Here is a 17,308-nt window from a genome sequence, read left to right on the forward strand (position 1 = left end):
TATGCTAGGTGCTCTTTTCTCATCTTCTCTAGCTTGCTTTTATTTACTAAACTCTTAATAATATTAAAATCATAGTAAGTAAGTTTTATTAAGCACTTGTGCCAAATGCTTTTCATGGCTTCTGTTATATGAATCTCAAAACAATCCTTTATAGTAATATTATCACACCTGTCTTATAAATGAGGAAAATAAGTCTTAAAGAGATAAAGTAAATTGTGACCAAGGCCTTAGAGCTAGGAAGTGGCACAGCTGGGTTGTGCTGGGCTGACATCAGAGCTCATGTGTTTGACCATTTCACTCTGCTGCCGTCTTAAGTCCTTCTTCCTGTGAATATTTATGCCTGTGTCATGTATGAGTCTACCTTCCTGGGCTGGGACCCTTATGCCTGATGTCACCACTTTCCAAGAGTCTTAATTTCCACATATTATGTCCATCACTGATGGACATGAAAAGTCCATGGAGGAGTAGAGAGATTGTAAATTCACACTCTGGAGTTAGACCAACCTGGGTGAGAGGACTGACTCAGTCATTTAGCTGTTCTATGACTTCAGGCTAATTATTCCACATCTCTAAAACCTCAGTTTTGTTACCTATAAAATGAAGGTATTAGTGACACCTATCTTCTAGGATATTTGTGAGGATTAATAAATGTATCAATAAATAAGACTTGTAATATATATATAGTACTTGGTCCAAAGTAAGCTCTCAATATATTTTATCTTAAAAATGGAAAAGGAAAAGAAAAAAAAAAGTAATGAGTATAGATTCTTTGGCTAAATGCTATAGTGGCAAAAGCTAATGATATTCTTTATAAATTTGCCTCTCTCCATCCCATTGCAAAATTTCCTTCCACAGTCAAACTTGCCATAACTTTTCTTTTTGGAAACTGATGTTCCAAAAGGGAAGACACTTAGAAACAAGGTAAGAATGATGGATGTGATGATAATTGGTGTTCCAGAGACACTACATTTTTTTTTAATGTCTTTTCATAGTGATGGGGAAAAAAGGACATATACTCATTGCTTTGTTATATACTCACTTGCTTTCTTTATAGAAGTATTTTTAAAATCCGCGTTTATTTATTCTAAGGAGACTCAAGTGGTTGAAATCCCTTATTCCAAGAGTGACTGATTTCCTGACATTTACTCATAAGAATAATGCCATTGTTATTTCATTTCCCTCATTTAAGAGCATGCTATTTTAACTCTCTTTGGCCATCTGGGAGCATATTACTTTCCCCATTTAGTAGCTAGATAGCCTACAAAATGGGTAATTGTGAATCTCTGTTTCCTCATCGATGAAACAAGGTTAATGAAAAATAATTTATACATTGAAAAAAATTACATGAGCTAAGTTACGAAAATGCTAATCTCAGTGTTCAGCACATAACAGACATTTATTAAGTAGAAGTTCCTTTCCTTAGTATCTCCCACATAAATCATACTACTATTGAGAAACTAATAGTCATTTTCAAATCAAATATGGAATAAACTTCTACATTAAATAGACAATCTTGACAGAATTCAGTGGGATGCAATGAAAATTTCAGACCAAACATAACCTGTGATTTTCCAGTTTTATTCTTTATGGACAAACAACCAATACTATTGGGTTGGCCAAAAAGTTCGTTCGGGTTTTCCTGAAACAGCTTATGAAAAACCCGAACGAACTTTTTGGCCAACCCAATATCTGCTAAGCAGATGTTAGTTCTACATGTAACCAATTTGCTATTTTCTTTGTAGTTGTTGCTGTTCTTGTAAATGGAACAATATGCCGTTTAAAAAGCTGTATAAAAACCTAATAGAGCCTCAGATGGCAGGAGGAAATGAAAATAAAAGGTTTAAACTTTTAAATTTACATTACTAAATTTTTAGAAGTCATAGCGATGCACGAAGTACTATCCAGAGGTTTAGTGGATACTTTGGATTTAAAATTTTTTCCCCAGGTGCCCCACATATGGCAGATCACTTGATTATAGGTCTCTGTACTCATCTTGTATAAAGAAACAATCTTGATTTTAAAGGAACAAGTAAGCTTTAGCTCTTGCTACACACTGTATTGCAGAGGCATTTGATGTTTTTATGGAAAACTTGATTACAACTAAAGCCAGCACAGTATATAAGTGTTAGTTATTAATTATGCTCATTAATAAAATACCTGGTTAAGTTTGTTTATAGGTTGAACTTATACATAATTGTTTTATTATGGTGCAAATGCCCATCTCCTCATTTTAAAGTTATTATCCTTTGTCAATGGCAGTGCTAGCCCATTAACAAAGCTGTAAGAAACTAATGAGACTCAGGGTTTTTCTTCAGTTCTACAACTGTATCCTGACAGTGGCTAAGACAAAAATCTACTACATGGTAAACCCAGTCCATGTTTTTGTCATAATAAATCTAGGAGAAAAGCAGAAAGGGCTTGTACTACTTCCCAAAACATGTATTATTGTATGAAAGGGATGAAGGAAAAAGATGAAAAGCAAAACTGATGAATCAGATGCAAAGAAAATCCTTTGAAACTGTATGTCTTTTGGAAAATTGATGGCACATGTTCTCATTAAGTCTTTGTACATTCTCTAATTACATTTATCTGCTAATTTAACTTCTTATATTTCCATATTGCAGGTCTTCCTCCTTCCCTTACTGAATTACATCTTGATGGCAACAAAATCGCCAAAGTTGATGCAGCTAGCCTGAAAGGACTGAATAATTTGGCTAAGTAATAATATTCTTTCATAACATTCTATCAGTAAAATGGCTAGGTATATTGTGCCTATATGCTCAGAATTAGAAACATGATGATTGATTTTTTTGCCTAAACCACATTTTTTGTTGTTGTTTCTACAAACCTCAAACTTCAGCTTGCCCAATTATTAATATTAAAAAAAACTAATGAAATAGTGTTCTTATCATAACCCCACCAAAATCACCCTTATTTTTTATGAATACCATATTATTTTTAGATTAATTTAGATATATCATATGTACAAGATATTTGATTAAATCAGTATATTCATTCAATCTGTTCTAACTTGATTGTATGAAACAGAAGGCTAAGTAAATTATAACATAGTATCCAGAATTTGAAAATGTATTAAAATGAAAGCTACCAGACATGGGAATATTGGGCATCTCACACTACAGTACAGAATAGTTATCATGAGATTCTCTAATTCCTATCCTCTAAAGAGTTTAAAATGTCTCTGGACATTTGATGTACTCTGAAAAACATTTTTTCTGAGCCTTCTTAATTTTTTTTGTTTTCCTTATAGATGATCACTAGTGCCCATCCTGCTTTCTAACCTAACTTCAGTCTTTCTGTATTTGCAATGTGGTGAAGCAATAAAAAAAGAGTGCTGGCAGACACTTTCAGCTGTCTTCAAGGGACACCCTGCTCTTGATCCACACATACTGCTGAATGTTCTTACAGAGAAGCACAGGGTTGTACCAAATTGGCTCACTCCTTTTTTTTACATATAAATTTCATAGTGGACAAATAAATATAAAGCATATCATTTGTCTCTGAGAAATACCTAAGAGCAGATGGATATATAATGCAGTTTTTCCCATTTCTGTGGGTATCCCCCAGTGACCCAGTGGAGGTGAGGCCTGAAGGTGTCATATGCATGTGACTATAGCTGCAATATATAACCCTGGTGTCTCAAATGATAAGAAATCCTTTATCTAAAGCTATTTTAATTACACTCTCTAATGAAGAAGATATTTTTCAAAATACTGTTATGCATTACCTACCTTTCTATGTTGATTAGGTCTCTCTAGCTGGAGAAAAATGTAGGAAGATAAGTTGCATTGCTTATTGTGTAGAACTGTCTTTTGGACAGCTATTATTATTGGATTATTATTAGGAGGAGGAGGAAGAGGAGGAGTAGAAGTAGCAGTTGGGATTGACCATAGTATAAAATTCTAAATATGGTAAATCAGTCGTAATATTTGTGCCATTTTAGAAAAGTAAGTTTATTTTGTACTGAAAGTAGTATGGAGATTTTGAGTTTCCTCTCTTTAATATAAAATCATATGCTTTGTATCAAAGAGAAGTATAGAAGTATAAAGAGCTAATAAACTTTGAAAAGGTCAATAGAAATGAAGATTTCTGTTTAAATGGATTTTGAATTCCATTCATTAAATCAGAGGAAAATACCTCATTGGCCAACAAACTTTCCCAACTCTTGAATTGATTAAATACATTTCTCTTTGGAATCAAGTCCAGAAAAATCCATCTATTAAACCATCAAATCCTTATGTTGTTTGCTCCTCACTGATTTTGGAACATGAAGGGTATTTTGGTGCTGAAAATCAAAACTGAGGAAAGGAGAAAAAAGAACATTGTTGCAGCACAAATATTCCGATTAGTTACTAGGAACAAGTGAAGAGAAAATACTGTATGTCCCTCTGCAAAAAAAATAAAGTGTTTTAATCAGGCAAACTTCCCTTTTCTTATTAAGCATATAGATCATCATCTCCCCTAATAGGTGGAATATTCTTCGATGGAAAGAATCATGGTGGTTTTTGAGCCATGTCTCCTCTGCCCTCACAAGCCTGGGATAAAAGTCTTTAACATAATAGGTTCTCAAAAACATTTGATAAGTGAATATAAATTAATCATTGAAAATGTAGTTTCCTTCAATAGATAATTAAGATTATTATACTCTAAGAAATGTATTAGCCCAAATTGGATATGGGATTTAGAGTGCTATAAGAAATAGACATGATTCTGAAATAGAAAAGGAAAGACCAGAAACAAGAGATGAAAGTTTAAGACTGGGAAAAAACAAAATATTATGAGACAAGATGCCAGGTTGATAATCAATAGGTAAGACGAACCAACTGTGCTATTAATAGCCTAAAATCAGTACACTTTAATCTCAGTTATTTCAAATACCAAGTCATGATTAAAATTGGAAGACTTTGGTTACCTAAACCAACATCTAAATCCCAAAAGGGCTCAAAGATCTCAACTAGCTGAAAGCAAGCAGGAATCATCCTACAAAAAGGGCCCAAGTCTTTTTCACTAAATTGAAGGAATCCAATAGATTCTTCCCCTTTCTCTTCCTTGGAGCTTTCTGGTTCTCTTCCACAACCTTGTTGCCTCATCTCTCTCTGCCCTTTTGGATTGACAGAACCCTGGTTCTGACAGAGATTTATTCCTAGAACGTTGGGTACACAAGTTTTGTCTTCAAGTCAACTTCTCCTGACTTTTGAATCCCATTTACTGTGAGGGGACATCACAGCTGCAGACTCTCACTTGTTAAACATCTAATTAAAAAAAAATACAACCCAAAACCTTGAGTGGCATTGTATAAGAAATGTCAGAGGGGCCAAGATCAGAGTCAGAGATCAGGGCTCTAGAGGCCATAGCTCAGAGATCAGTGTCAGGAGGCCAAGAATGTTGGCACCAGGCATATTCTGACAGTTAACAGATGGTCACTGATAAACTCAAACAAATGTAAAATGCTAATTCTGTTAACCTTTGTTGCAGGTAGGTTTATTGACTTATTAGAACCTTTCACTTTTTATTTACAACAAATAAATTTGCATAATAAATATACAATTGCTTGGTTTACAAAGTGCAGGAAATGATAATGTTCCTTTCATTTTTCTCTCAAATGAATTCACTGTATTCATTATACAGTCAATTCAGCAGTTATTCATTGATCATATCAAGCTCTGTGTTAGTACTGGATATACCACAAGACAGTCACTTTTCTCAAGGCAAGACACACAAGTACACAGTCCCTAGAGTTTTACAAGAGGGTGATAACAGGATGCTATATGAGCATTCACTAGGGGTACACCGTATCCAGTCTGGTGCTGTCAGAGGAGTTTTAAAGAGGGTAAGTCTGAGCTGAAACCTTAAGAACAAATGGGCTCTATCCAACTCAGAAAGTTTGGAAAAATCGCATTAGGCAGAGGTAACAGTAAATACAAAAACAAAACAAAACAAAATTCTTTTCCTATTGACTTGATTAATCACACAGTGCCTGTAAGAAGGCATCCACATGTAGTGTATCCATTCATTTCTGTTTTCTGTTGCAGGTTGGGACTGAGTTTCAACAGCATCTCTGCTGTCGACAATGACTCTCTGGCCAACACTCCTCATTTGAGGGAACTTCATTTGAACAACAACAAGCTTATCAAAGTGCCTGATGGGCTGGCGGATCATAAGTACATCCAGGTAATGCAATGCCACTAAGGGATTGTGAGGGATATCTAGGGAGCAAATCCTCCCTACTGGGATGCTAGGAGGCAGGAAGTTCTGCTTAGAAATTCTTCTGCAGAGATATTTTTAATGTTTCTACATATTCATTCTGGTTTTGTGAAATCTATAGGTTTAAATTAGTATTACTTTTTTAAAATTAGGACTACTGCCTTGAACTTACTATAATGCTTGCTTCCAGAATGTAATATTTTTTTTATGAAGCAGGGTAGTTTAAAGTCACAGATCAGTGTAACAAATACATACTTGTTGGAAAAGATGGTATCATCTGTTGTGCATAGATATGGAATAAAATAGTAGTTTTAACTTTTAGCTTCAGCAGATGTCATATAGGTCAAAAGACAGTGTTTAGCTATTGATAGTAGTGTGACTGACTGAATTAACTTTATATAAATTATCAAGTTATAGTGTATTCTTAAAGATAAGAAGATATGGTTCAGTGGCCCACTATGGTAATATAGCTTTACAGTCCATAAATTTATAAATGTAAAGTGTGCTTATTACCTTAAATAATCATAGTAATTTCATATATAACAATATAAGATTTCCATTGTTACCTTGAGGAAATTAAACAAACACATTGTTTAAATTATATATTTTTAAAAAATAAATAATGTGGTCATCGACAGATTTTACATATTTGTATATTCTAATTTTTCAGTTTTTTTAAAGATTGTATTTAAATTGTATCTTTCAGAAATTTCAGTAGGTACTTAGTTAAATCATGGTGATTCAGAAACTGTGTCTTAAACTGACACTCTTTTACAGATAAAACCGTCTTATAAAGTTGACCTTTTGGTAATCTAGTATCTCAACTTCTTTGTTTGGGGTTCAAAATGGGTTTATCCTTTACTCTGCCGTCAACAGTGTCAATAAATTTCTGATCTCTTTTATTTTATTGAGTTATGCCAAAAACTCCAAATTAAGTTTACATATCACAATTTACATTAGCTAGCTTTCAGTAAAGTGTAAGAATTCTACATATGAAGATGAAATTAAAGACGTTTTATTTCATGCTGATTCATTTTCAGTGGGTCTTTGGTGGTGGTAGAGTGGTGAGTAAGCATAGCTTGGAGCCACAAGTAAAACCAAGATGCTTGGAAGACCTAATAAAAATAGCTAACGTTGTCATTATTAAGGTTTTTGTTGGTGGTGGGCTTTTTTGTTTGGTTGGTTTGGGGTTTTTTAGATCTCAGAATAATAATTTTCATCTTCTTGATTACTGTTTTTCAAATTTTAGTCTGGACATATTACTGAGTTCATAAAATCAGTTTAATAGTTTCATTTGGAACATCCCATGGGATGGGATGGAATAAGTTGAATAGAATAGAAAATATCACTGTAATGGTAAGTATTTTATAAAATTTTTGTTTCATATGCATAGATCCATATATACTAAAGCTCAATATATAGTGTGTGTCTTATTGTGGGTCACAGACAAAAAATTCTAAAACATGCCATTTTGAAATCTTTGTTGAATATCAGCAAATCTCATGGACATTCACACAGAGCCCCACATTCAGAAGGACCTCACTCTTGGTTTTCCATCTCTAATTGGCATCCACGTACCCATTTTACCTGCATTTCTAGAGGGTCCCAGGGGTTTTACCTACTCTACTTTCTTTTCTATATCTAGAGTAGGGTTTCACCTACTCTAGTTTCTTTTCTATATCTATATAGTCCCATTATTTTTAGCAAAATCATGTAATTATTCAACCATCACCACAATCCAGTTTTAGAACATTTTGATTACCTCCAAAATATCCCTTTTATATATTTCTAGTTGTTCTTAATCTCATCCCCACCCACAGGGAACCATTACTCTACTTTCTGTCTCTATGGATTTGCCTTTTCTAGACATTTCATATAAATGTAATCATACAATGTGTGGCTTTTGTGGCTGGCTTCTTTCACTTATCATAGTAATTTTAGGTCACCCATATCGTAGCGTGTGTCAGTAATTCATTCATTTTTATTGATGAATTGCATTTCATTGTATGGATATACCACATTTTGTTTGCTAGTACTATACCTTTTGATAACTGTATGTTTTGATTATGTTTAGAAATTAGAAATGAAGGCCCTCTAATGTTGTTCTTATTTTTCAAAATTTTGGCTATTCTTGTTTCTTTGCATTCCATTCAAATTTTAGAACCAACTTGTTCATTTCTTCTCAGATAGATTGCTAGGGCTTTGATAGGAATTGTGTTGAATCTATAGATCAAGAGGAGAGAATTTTCCTTGTAATAACATTGAGTCTTCCAATGCACAAACATGGGATATCTCTCTATTTTGTCTTTATTTTCTCACAGCAATATTTTGGCATTTTTAGTGTGCAAGTTTTACATTTTTTTATTAAGTTTGTTCCTAAATTTTGTATTATTTTTGATGCTGTTGTGAATGAGTTGTTTACCTTAATTTTATTTTTGAATTTTTTGTTGTTAGTTTATAGAAATTCAGTTGATTTTTGTGTATCTTTCTTCTACCCTAGTGCTGTGCTGAAATTGTTTTTAGTTGCAATAGTTTTTTGTGCATTCCTTTGGATATTCTACATTCAGGATCATGTAATTTGTAAATAAAGAGAATTTTAAGTATTCTTTTTTATCTGAATTCCTTTAATTTCTTTTCCTTACTTCATTGCATTGGCTAGCATCTCCAGTACAATGTTGAATAGAAGTGATAAAATTAGACATCTTTGCCTGGTCCCTAGTTTAAAAGGGCAATCAACCTTTTGCCATTCAGCATGATGCTAGCTATAGGTCTTTTGTAGATGCTCTTTATCAAGTTAAAAAAGTTCCCTTTGATTTCTAGTTTACTGAAAATTTTTATCATGAAAGCGTTTTTTCAAATGCTTTCTCTTTTCTATTGAGATGATCATGTGATTTTGTCCTTTATTCCTTTAATATGCTCTATTAAATTAATTGATTTCCAGTTAAATAAGTTTTACACCCTTGAGATAAATCATGCTTGGTCTTGGCCATGGTGAATAGTCCTTTTATAATGTTGTGAGATACAGTTTCCTAAAATTTTGTTAATTTTTTGTCTATATATGAGATATTTGATTGTAGTTTTCTTTTTTTTTTAAACGTTTTTTTTTTTTTTTAATTTTAAATTTTTATTTATTTATTTATGACTGTGTTGAGTCTTCGTTTCTGTGCGAGGGCTTTCTCCAGTTGCGGCAAGTGGGGACCACTCTTCATCGCGGTGCGCGGGCCTCTCACCATCGCGGCCTCTCCTGTTGCGGAGCACAGGCTCCAGACGCGCAGGCTCAGCAATTGTGGCTCACGGGCCCAGTTGCTCCGTGGCATGTGGGATCTTCCCAGACCAGGGCTCGAACCCGTGTCCCCTGCATTGGCAGGCAGATTCTCAACCACTGCGCCACCAGGGAAGCCCAGTAGTTTTCTTTTTTGTGATGATTTTTGTTTGGCTTTAAGAAAATATTGACCTCATAGAACAGGTTGGAAATTTACTTTCCTTTTTACACAGACTAATACTTTCTTTATGTCTTGATATTTCCTTCTCTCATTTTCACTATTAGCCATAAAATCTCACCAAACACCTCTCTCCTTTCTTGTTAATCACTTCTAAGAAATGGAGAATGGTCAATGACAAGAAATTTTCAAAGTTTGAGAATCACACACACACACACACACACACACACACAAACACACACGAACCTCACAGATACTGTTTTGATTTTAATATTCCTTGTTTCTGTTTTTGTAATACATCTATTGTTCTCCTTCTAAACCCTTTCTTAATCAAAACCCTTTTCACCAGCATATGAGTGCAAGTGTGCTGGTAGGTGGAACAATATTTCAAGTCAATTATTTTAAGGGAGTACCTCATAGGTTTTATAGCTTGCTTTAGAAATTATTGCCTTAGCATTATATTTTAGCCTTGGTTTTATGATCAATTCACTTCTTATTCTTCAGAAGTCACATATAAATAATGGGAATAAAAACTCATTTCTATAATTCTTTTTAAGTCTGATATTAATTTCCCTAAGAAGATCTATGAACAAATTACCATTATCTTAAACATAACCATAAAATATATTTCAGAAAAAATTTCTGATGAACTATAACATTATATTCATTGAGCCGAATTTGTAACATAGAATACATTTTTGTTAAAAATTTCTAGGTCTGTATACTCCAAATGCAGTGACATTCAAGTATTTCTTAGAGTTTGTGATTTTTAATTTTGATTCTAATACTCTATACCCTCTCTTACTTCACTATATATTACTTCCTTATTTTATATAATTCATTAAAAGGTCTATCATTTTATCTTTGCCCTGAAAACATAATGTTCCATGTAGACACAATTTATGAAATAACCATGAATTCATTCATTTATTCATTCAACATATATTTGTTGAATACCTAATCTGTTCTAGTAGATACTGGAGATACAGTCACGAACAAAACTGAACAGGTTTCCTACCTCATAGAGCTTTTATTCTAGAGGAGGAAAACAGACAAAAAGCAAATATATATATAATATGTTATATAGTGATCATTGCGCTAAATAAAAATAAATAAATATAATTGGAACAGAATATGGCAGAATGGGATAGTCAAGAAAGACTTCTTTGGTAAGGATAAATGAATTACATGAGTCAGTAAGACTTGCAGATATCTTGGAGAAGTTTATGCCAGAAGGAGGAAACAGTGTGTGTCAACCTGAGGAGGGACCATCCTCTAGAGAAGAGAAACAAGTAGGTTAGGGCGGTTGGATTGAACAGTAAGGAGAGATGAGCTCGGAGTAGAAGGATGCCAGATCATGTAGGATTTGTCAGCCACTGTGAGAACTTTGGATTTTACTCTGCATAAGATGGGAAGCTGCTGGGGTATTGAGGCAAAGATGATATAACTTGCTTACTTTTTAAAATAATTGGTGAAAGGAAGGAAGGAAGGAAGGAAGGGACGCAGGAAGGAAGGAAGGAAGGGAGAAAAAGGGAAAGAAAGAAAGAACAGATTTCAAGAAGGCAAAAGAGGAAGCAGGAAGAACAATCAGGGCAACTTCAATAATCCAGAAGGAAATAATGGTGGCTTTGGATAAGACTGTAGGAGTAGATATGGGGCAGAACTGGATTATATGTGCATTTTGAAGGTTGCACTAGTGGGATTTATTGATGGTTGGGCAGAGAGTATAAGAGACAGGGAGAGTCAGAGATAATGTCAATGTTTTTAGCCTGAGTCATCTGGAAAGACTGAAATGCCATATACTGAGATGAGGAAGACTAAGGGAGGGAAAAGCAGATTAAAAAGAGAGAAAGAAATCAAAAGTTTGGTTTGAGAAGTATTAAGGTATTTAAACTGAAGGATGAGTGTACTAAAAATGAATAAAGTATATATTTGTATGGTCTCAATATATTTAGAGGAAAATAACCATGTGCCATTATTTTGGGTTGTAGGTTGTCTACCTTCACAACAACAACATCTCTGCAATCGGCCCTAACGACTTCTGCCCACCTGGATACAACACCAAAAAGGCTTCTTATTCTGGGGTGAGCCTTTTCAGCAACCCAGTCCAGTACTGGGAGATCCAGCCATCCACCTTCCGATGTGTCTATGTGCGCTCTGCCATTCAGCTCGGAAACTACAAGTAGCTCCCAAGAAAGCCCTCGTTTTTATAACCTGGCAAAATCCCGTTAACGTCACTGCTCAAAAAAAAAAAAAAAAAGAAAGCTAGATACTGGAAACCTAACTGCAATGTGGATGTTTTTCCCACATGACTTATTATGCGTAAAGCCAAATATGCAGTTTAAATAATTGCCTACAATAAAAAAAAAAATTTTGCCTGCCATTTTCAGAATCCTTTTTTGAAGTTTATTATTGATGTTAACTGAGCTATTGCAGATATTCTTATTTCACTAAATGTAAAATTTGGAGTAAACAATTTAGTAGAGCTTTTAATTTCCAGAAGAAATCAAATAAAAATGGTATCAATCTTCTGTAACTCATAGGGGGGTTAGCGCCTTTGACATAGTCTAGCAATAATGTATTCATCCCCATTATTACTGATGAAGCCTCATTTGAGTGTATAAATTCAATACAGGCTATGTAAAATTTTTGCTAATGTCATTATTTTGAAAAAAATAAATTCACAAGTACATTTTAAATTACTATTGTATAAAAGCGTAATTGTAAATCTTCCCTAACCTCAATTTTCTGAAGGGAGTAAACATTGCTTTCTTGATAAAAACAGCACACCTTTTCAAGTTCTTAGGTGTGTATTCTACCTCTGTCCTTTGACATTTGCACATTATAACTCACTTTATCTATATTCAGTATTAAGCTGATAAGGCACAAAACTGACTTTCTCTTATTGGTCTAAAAAACCAATATTTTCAGTTACTAAATACTAAATCAATTTTAAAACTATTATGTGTGTAATCAGGCTGAGCATTTCTGTACTTACTAGATGTATTAGAAATAGTTCCTGCATTTAGTTAAACCTTCGATTTTAAATTTTTTTTTCTGCAGGATTTAGAAATAGCTATCAAAGCAGACCATTCAACAAGACTGGGGAATGGGCTGATTTACCAAGAGTAAATATTTATCAAAAAATACATTTATGCTATCACCATCTAATAAGTAAACATGAGAAAACAGTTTATTTCTTTTATAACCTTGGGTGTTTTCTGATTGTAAATACTGAGACCCAGATCCAAACTGGTAACGATAAAGGGAAATACAAAACAGTCCTGCTATTAGATGAGCCTCTAGAGGAGTTTCTCTGCAATTCTTTCAGCTTTGCCTTCCTTCATTACATTTTCAGGCTGGCTTCACGTATGGTTGCAAAATATGAATCTCCTCCATCATTTACCGACACACAAAAGCATATTAACACAAAATTTCAGGAAAAGTCATGAGATTCTCTCTCATCATTACATACAAATTTCACAACCCTATAGAGTAAATGAGTAAATACTGTTGTTATTCACATTTTGTAGAAAAGTAAACTGAAGTTAGGAGAAGTTTAATAACTTTCCGATAGTTAAATACCTGGCGATAGAGCTTTCTCTTTTAACCTTTGTACAAGTCAGGGTCTGGTAGAAAACAGAATTTACCCCAGAGAATTTAAAAGAGGGTAATTTAATGAAGGGACTATTTTAGAGTGTGTGCAGAGTTTATGGCATGAAATTAGGGATGGTGAGGCACCTAGGAATGGGCAATGGAGGAGGGGCATTCTCACACGTGGCTAAATGGACAGCAGAAGAAACTGAGTTTCTGGAGCTAAGTGAGAGGACACCCATGGAAGGTTTCCATGCCCAAGCAGCCATGTCCCTGGAAGGATTGCAACATCCACCAGAGGTGAAGTACTTAAGCAGGGTATCAACCTTTCTTTCCTCCTGCTTCACATCCTTTCACTGATCAAACCTAAAGGGAAGATAACCATCAAGAAAACCAGGAAGATTAAGCCTCCTCCTGGGGCCGAGCAGAGAAGGGAGGGGAATGGATCTGGTCAGGACACTCAAAGAATAACTAGCCCAAACACTATAACAGTATCCGTAGGATGATTGAACAAATTCTACCAGCCTCAGCTAAGCATCACATTTACATCCTTTGTCATCCCAGGCACTTTTTATGACCCCAATTATTTTAGACTTTTCTGCATTGATCAGAGATGCTAATAAATACAAAAATATTTGATGAAACTTTGTCAAATGATTAGCTAAATCTGGTTTTCCATTATGAAACAGCAGACTGTTTTTATAATGGCTCTGACTAAAGCAGAGTTTACTTATTGAAAGAAATATGGTTAGTATTAAAAATCGAAGAGTAAACAGAAGATGCACACAGTCAATTATGTATTGTACATAAATTTGGCAGAAAACCAAAATAATATTTGGATAATTATGAGAATCATAAGAGGGCTTCCCTGGTGGCGCAGTGGTTAAGAATCCGCCTGCCAATGCAGGGGACACGGGTTCGAGCCCTGGTCCGGGAAGATCCCACATACCGCGGAGCAACTAAGCCCGTGCACGACAGCTACTGAGCCTGCGCTCTAGAGCCCGTGAGCCACAACTACTGAAGCCCACGTACCACAACTACTGAGCCGCGTGCCTAGAACCCGAGCTCTGCAACAAGAGAAGCCACCGCAGTGAGAAGCGCGCACACCACAACGAAGACACAATACAGCCCAAAATAAAATAAATTAATTAAAAAATAAACTAAAAAAAAAAAAGAATCATGAGAGTCAGAGCACAGAGCTCTAAACTGTTGCAGTTAAAGTCATATTCTCCTCATACCAGTTACTGCCTGGAATGTACAAAACTCTGTATGAGCTATTTAATTATGCAGTGAGCATGTTAGTGATATTTATTCATAGTCTATTATCAGCCAATAACTGGAAAATGCTACTTATTGCTTTAACATAGTCTATTCATTCATTTGTTCATTCATTCATTCATTCAATAAACTAGCACTGAATATATTGCAGACATGAGATAACTCCTGGTAGAAAGATAAAAACAACAACAACAACAGTAGCAACAATAGATATTTATTTCTGGAGTTTACTCAATGCATACAACAAATTGCCAGCTTCTGTGTTTGGCTCTTTTTGGACCATGTCTACTTATCACAAAAATTCCATAAGAATGTACTATTTCCATTTCACAGATGATGAAATTGAGATATAGGAAATGCAGAGTCAGAATCATAGCCCTGATCCAGTTAGGGTCAGCCCTTGCTTATACAACAGTTTATGCAATTCATAGCATGTCAAGACCAAAGGTGATAGTCTTAAAGTTTATGAAGGGAATCTATCCATGGTTCTCAGCAGTTCCTCCGCATTGTGTTAATAGGTTAGAGTGTTGAGGAGCAGGTGCCATAAAGATAATCACTATTATTTATTGAATACTATGTCTTAACTGTATATAAAGTATCTTATTTAATGTTTACAACAGCCCTGTGGGCTCTGTATGGTTATTTACTATCCCTTTTACAGATGAGCAGATGGAGCCACAGAGAGGTCAAGTAATTTTCCCATGGATACACAGCCTGTAAGTAAGAAAGGCAAACTTTCCGTCACTTCAGTGTGTTGCTTTCTGCTACTTTAGAAAAGAATGTGCCCAACAATGAGGAATCACTGAACATCCGTAGCATCTTCCATCTTCTTTGCAATAGTGTGCAGGGCTATAAAATAATGGGCATCCCACCAGTCCAAATCAGTGTTTTCACATTTCAAAAAAGATGAATTTGTTCATAAAAATTGAAACTATTGTACAAAAACACTGTTCAACTTTGAAAATGTTCTATATCAATACTGTTCAGTACTGTATCCACTAGCCAAATATGGCTATGGAGCACTAGAAATGTGATAGAGTTGAAGAACTTACTTTTAAATTTTATTTAATTTTAATGAATTTTAAGTTAATAGCCATATGTAACTGGTTGGTATCATATTCTAAATACTCCCAATGACTTTAAATATGATTTTCATGGCACAGAGTGGATTTTTACTCATGGAAAAGTATTTACTAGATCTGTGCCAGACACTGGGGATATAAGAATGAATAAGATGCCATCTTTGACTTTAAGGTGATCAGAGTTTAACAAAGGACACAATCATTTAACCAAACAATAGAAATACAGAGGGATAAATTTTTTCATAGGAGTATATGCAAGTTACAGCAGTAGTTCAGAGGATCTTCCAAGGGTAGGAGAATAAGCACAGAGGAACATGGAAGACTTCACTGAGCAGGTAAGGGTTGAAGTGGGTTTTGATGAATGTGTGAAGGTTCAACAGGGAGATTTGGGGGAGACTAAGTTCGACCACTCAGAAGTGTACATAGCATATCATCTCTGATCCGCTGGCATAAAGGAGGGTTTGCTCCTTTACTTTCTTCTGAAGCAGAAGCAGTGGTTTGTATGTACATTTGATATACACGGAGCTGAGGATAACATTAGCAGAAGTGGCCTTTTCTCTTTCCACAGTCTTGCTGGCCCACAAAATATCAATTTCCCAGAACGTTCAATAGGCAGGAGGAAATGTCTTTCTTCTTCTTCCGTCTCACACCTCTCAAGAGATCCCACTCTCATGACTACAGTGAAATGGTAATCTCTATGGGAAAGCAGTTGGCGTTCAAGGTCTACGTCATCTCTAGACAATTTTTTCAGAGCTGGACCTTGAATGCTGCACTCTCCTCTCTAGTCTTGCCTCCTTCATGCTGTAGCTTCCTCTTGTAGGGGAAGAAGTGCAGCTACCCTGCTGCTTAATCTACAGCTGGGTGAGGGATGGATAGAGATAGAACGATGGGGAAGATTTTGGACTTTCCTCTGCAAGGTAGATACTCCAACACACCTTTTCCAGCAGTAAAACTGTTTCTAATTTTGTTCAGATCCATAGGAGAGAGAGGACTAACCCTTCAGCATCCCACTCTTAGGTATCAGCACAACTTCTTTCTTGTATATTTTTCTTTTGAAATAAAGATAAATGCGGCTCATTTCCTTGACTTCAACATTTGCTATTCGCCTACTTAGAAGAGTTACTTTACCTTTCTGTGACTCATTTCCCTGTCTGTGAAATGGGAATAATAATGGTGCATACCTTATAGATTGGTGTGTGAATTAAGTGGGTTAACTTAGAGTATAACTCTCAGATCAGAGCCTAATACATGAAAAGGGTTTAAATATGTTGATTGCTGTTGCTGTTTTTCCCCCAGGCTGCATAGTTTGGGCTGCAATCATCTCAAGGGAAATTATGTCTCAAGTCTAGGGTGGGGTCTGAGATTGTGCATTTCAAAAAGCTCCCAGGACTGTTGCTGTTCCTTGGTCTGTACTTTGAGGAACAAAGCAATAGAGTCCTCTCATTTCCTATTGGACCATGTCTGTCTCTTGTCTCCCACTGCCTGGCCCCTGTGAACAAGCCCCCCTGCCCCCCTGCCACCCACTGTATTAGTGTCCTAGTGCTACTGTAACAAAGTACCACAAACTGGCTGGCTTAAAATAACAGGAATTTATTCTCTCACAGTTCTGGAGGCTAGAAGTCCAAGATCAAGGTGTTGGCAGGGCCATGCTCCCTCCGAAGGCTCCAAGGGAGACACCTCCATGCTGCT

The 17,308-nt window shown here is 35.4% G+C and overlaps 1 protein-coding gene across 2 annotated transcripts in view; it reads left to right on the forward strand.

Annotated features, from left to right (window-relative positions):
• DCN (decorin) overlaps nucleotides 1-11,929 on the forward strand; it is a 35,534-nt gene extending 23,605 nt beyond the window's left edge. For both annotated transcript variants that reach the window (XM_082419052.1, XM_082419053.1), the window contains exons 6-8: nucleotides 2,625-2,718; nucleotides 6,054-6,192; nucleotides 11,657-11,929. In XM_082419052.1, coding sequence (XP_082275178.1) covers nucleotides 2,625-2,718; nucleotides 6,054-6,192; nucleotides 11,657-11,851 — 428 coding nt within the window. In that variant the 3' untranslated portion in view covers nucleotides 11,852-11,929. The remainder of the gene's footprint in view (nucleotides 1-2,624; nucleotides 2,719-6,053; nucleotides 6,193-11,656) is intronic.
• Nucleotides 11,930-17,308: the final 5,379 nt, after the last annotated feature.

This window comes from Balaenoptera physalus (assembly GCF_965194825.1).
Source record: "Balaenoptera physalus genome assembly, chromosome: 13".
NCBI lineage: Eukaryota > Metazoa > Chordata > Mammalia > Artiodactyla > Balaenopteridae > Balaenoptera > Balaenoptera physalus.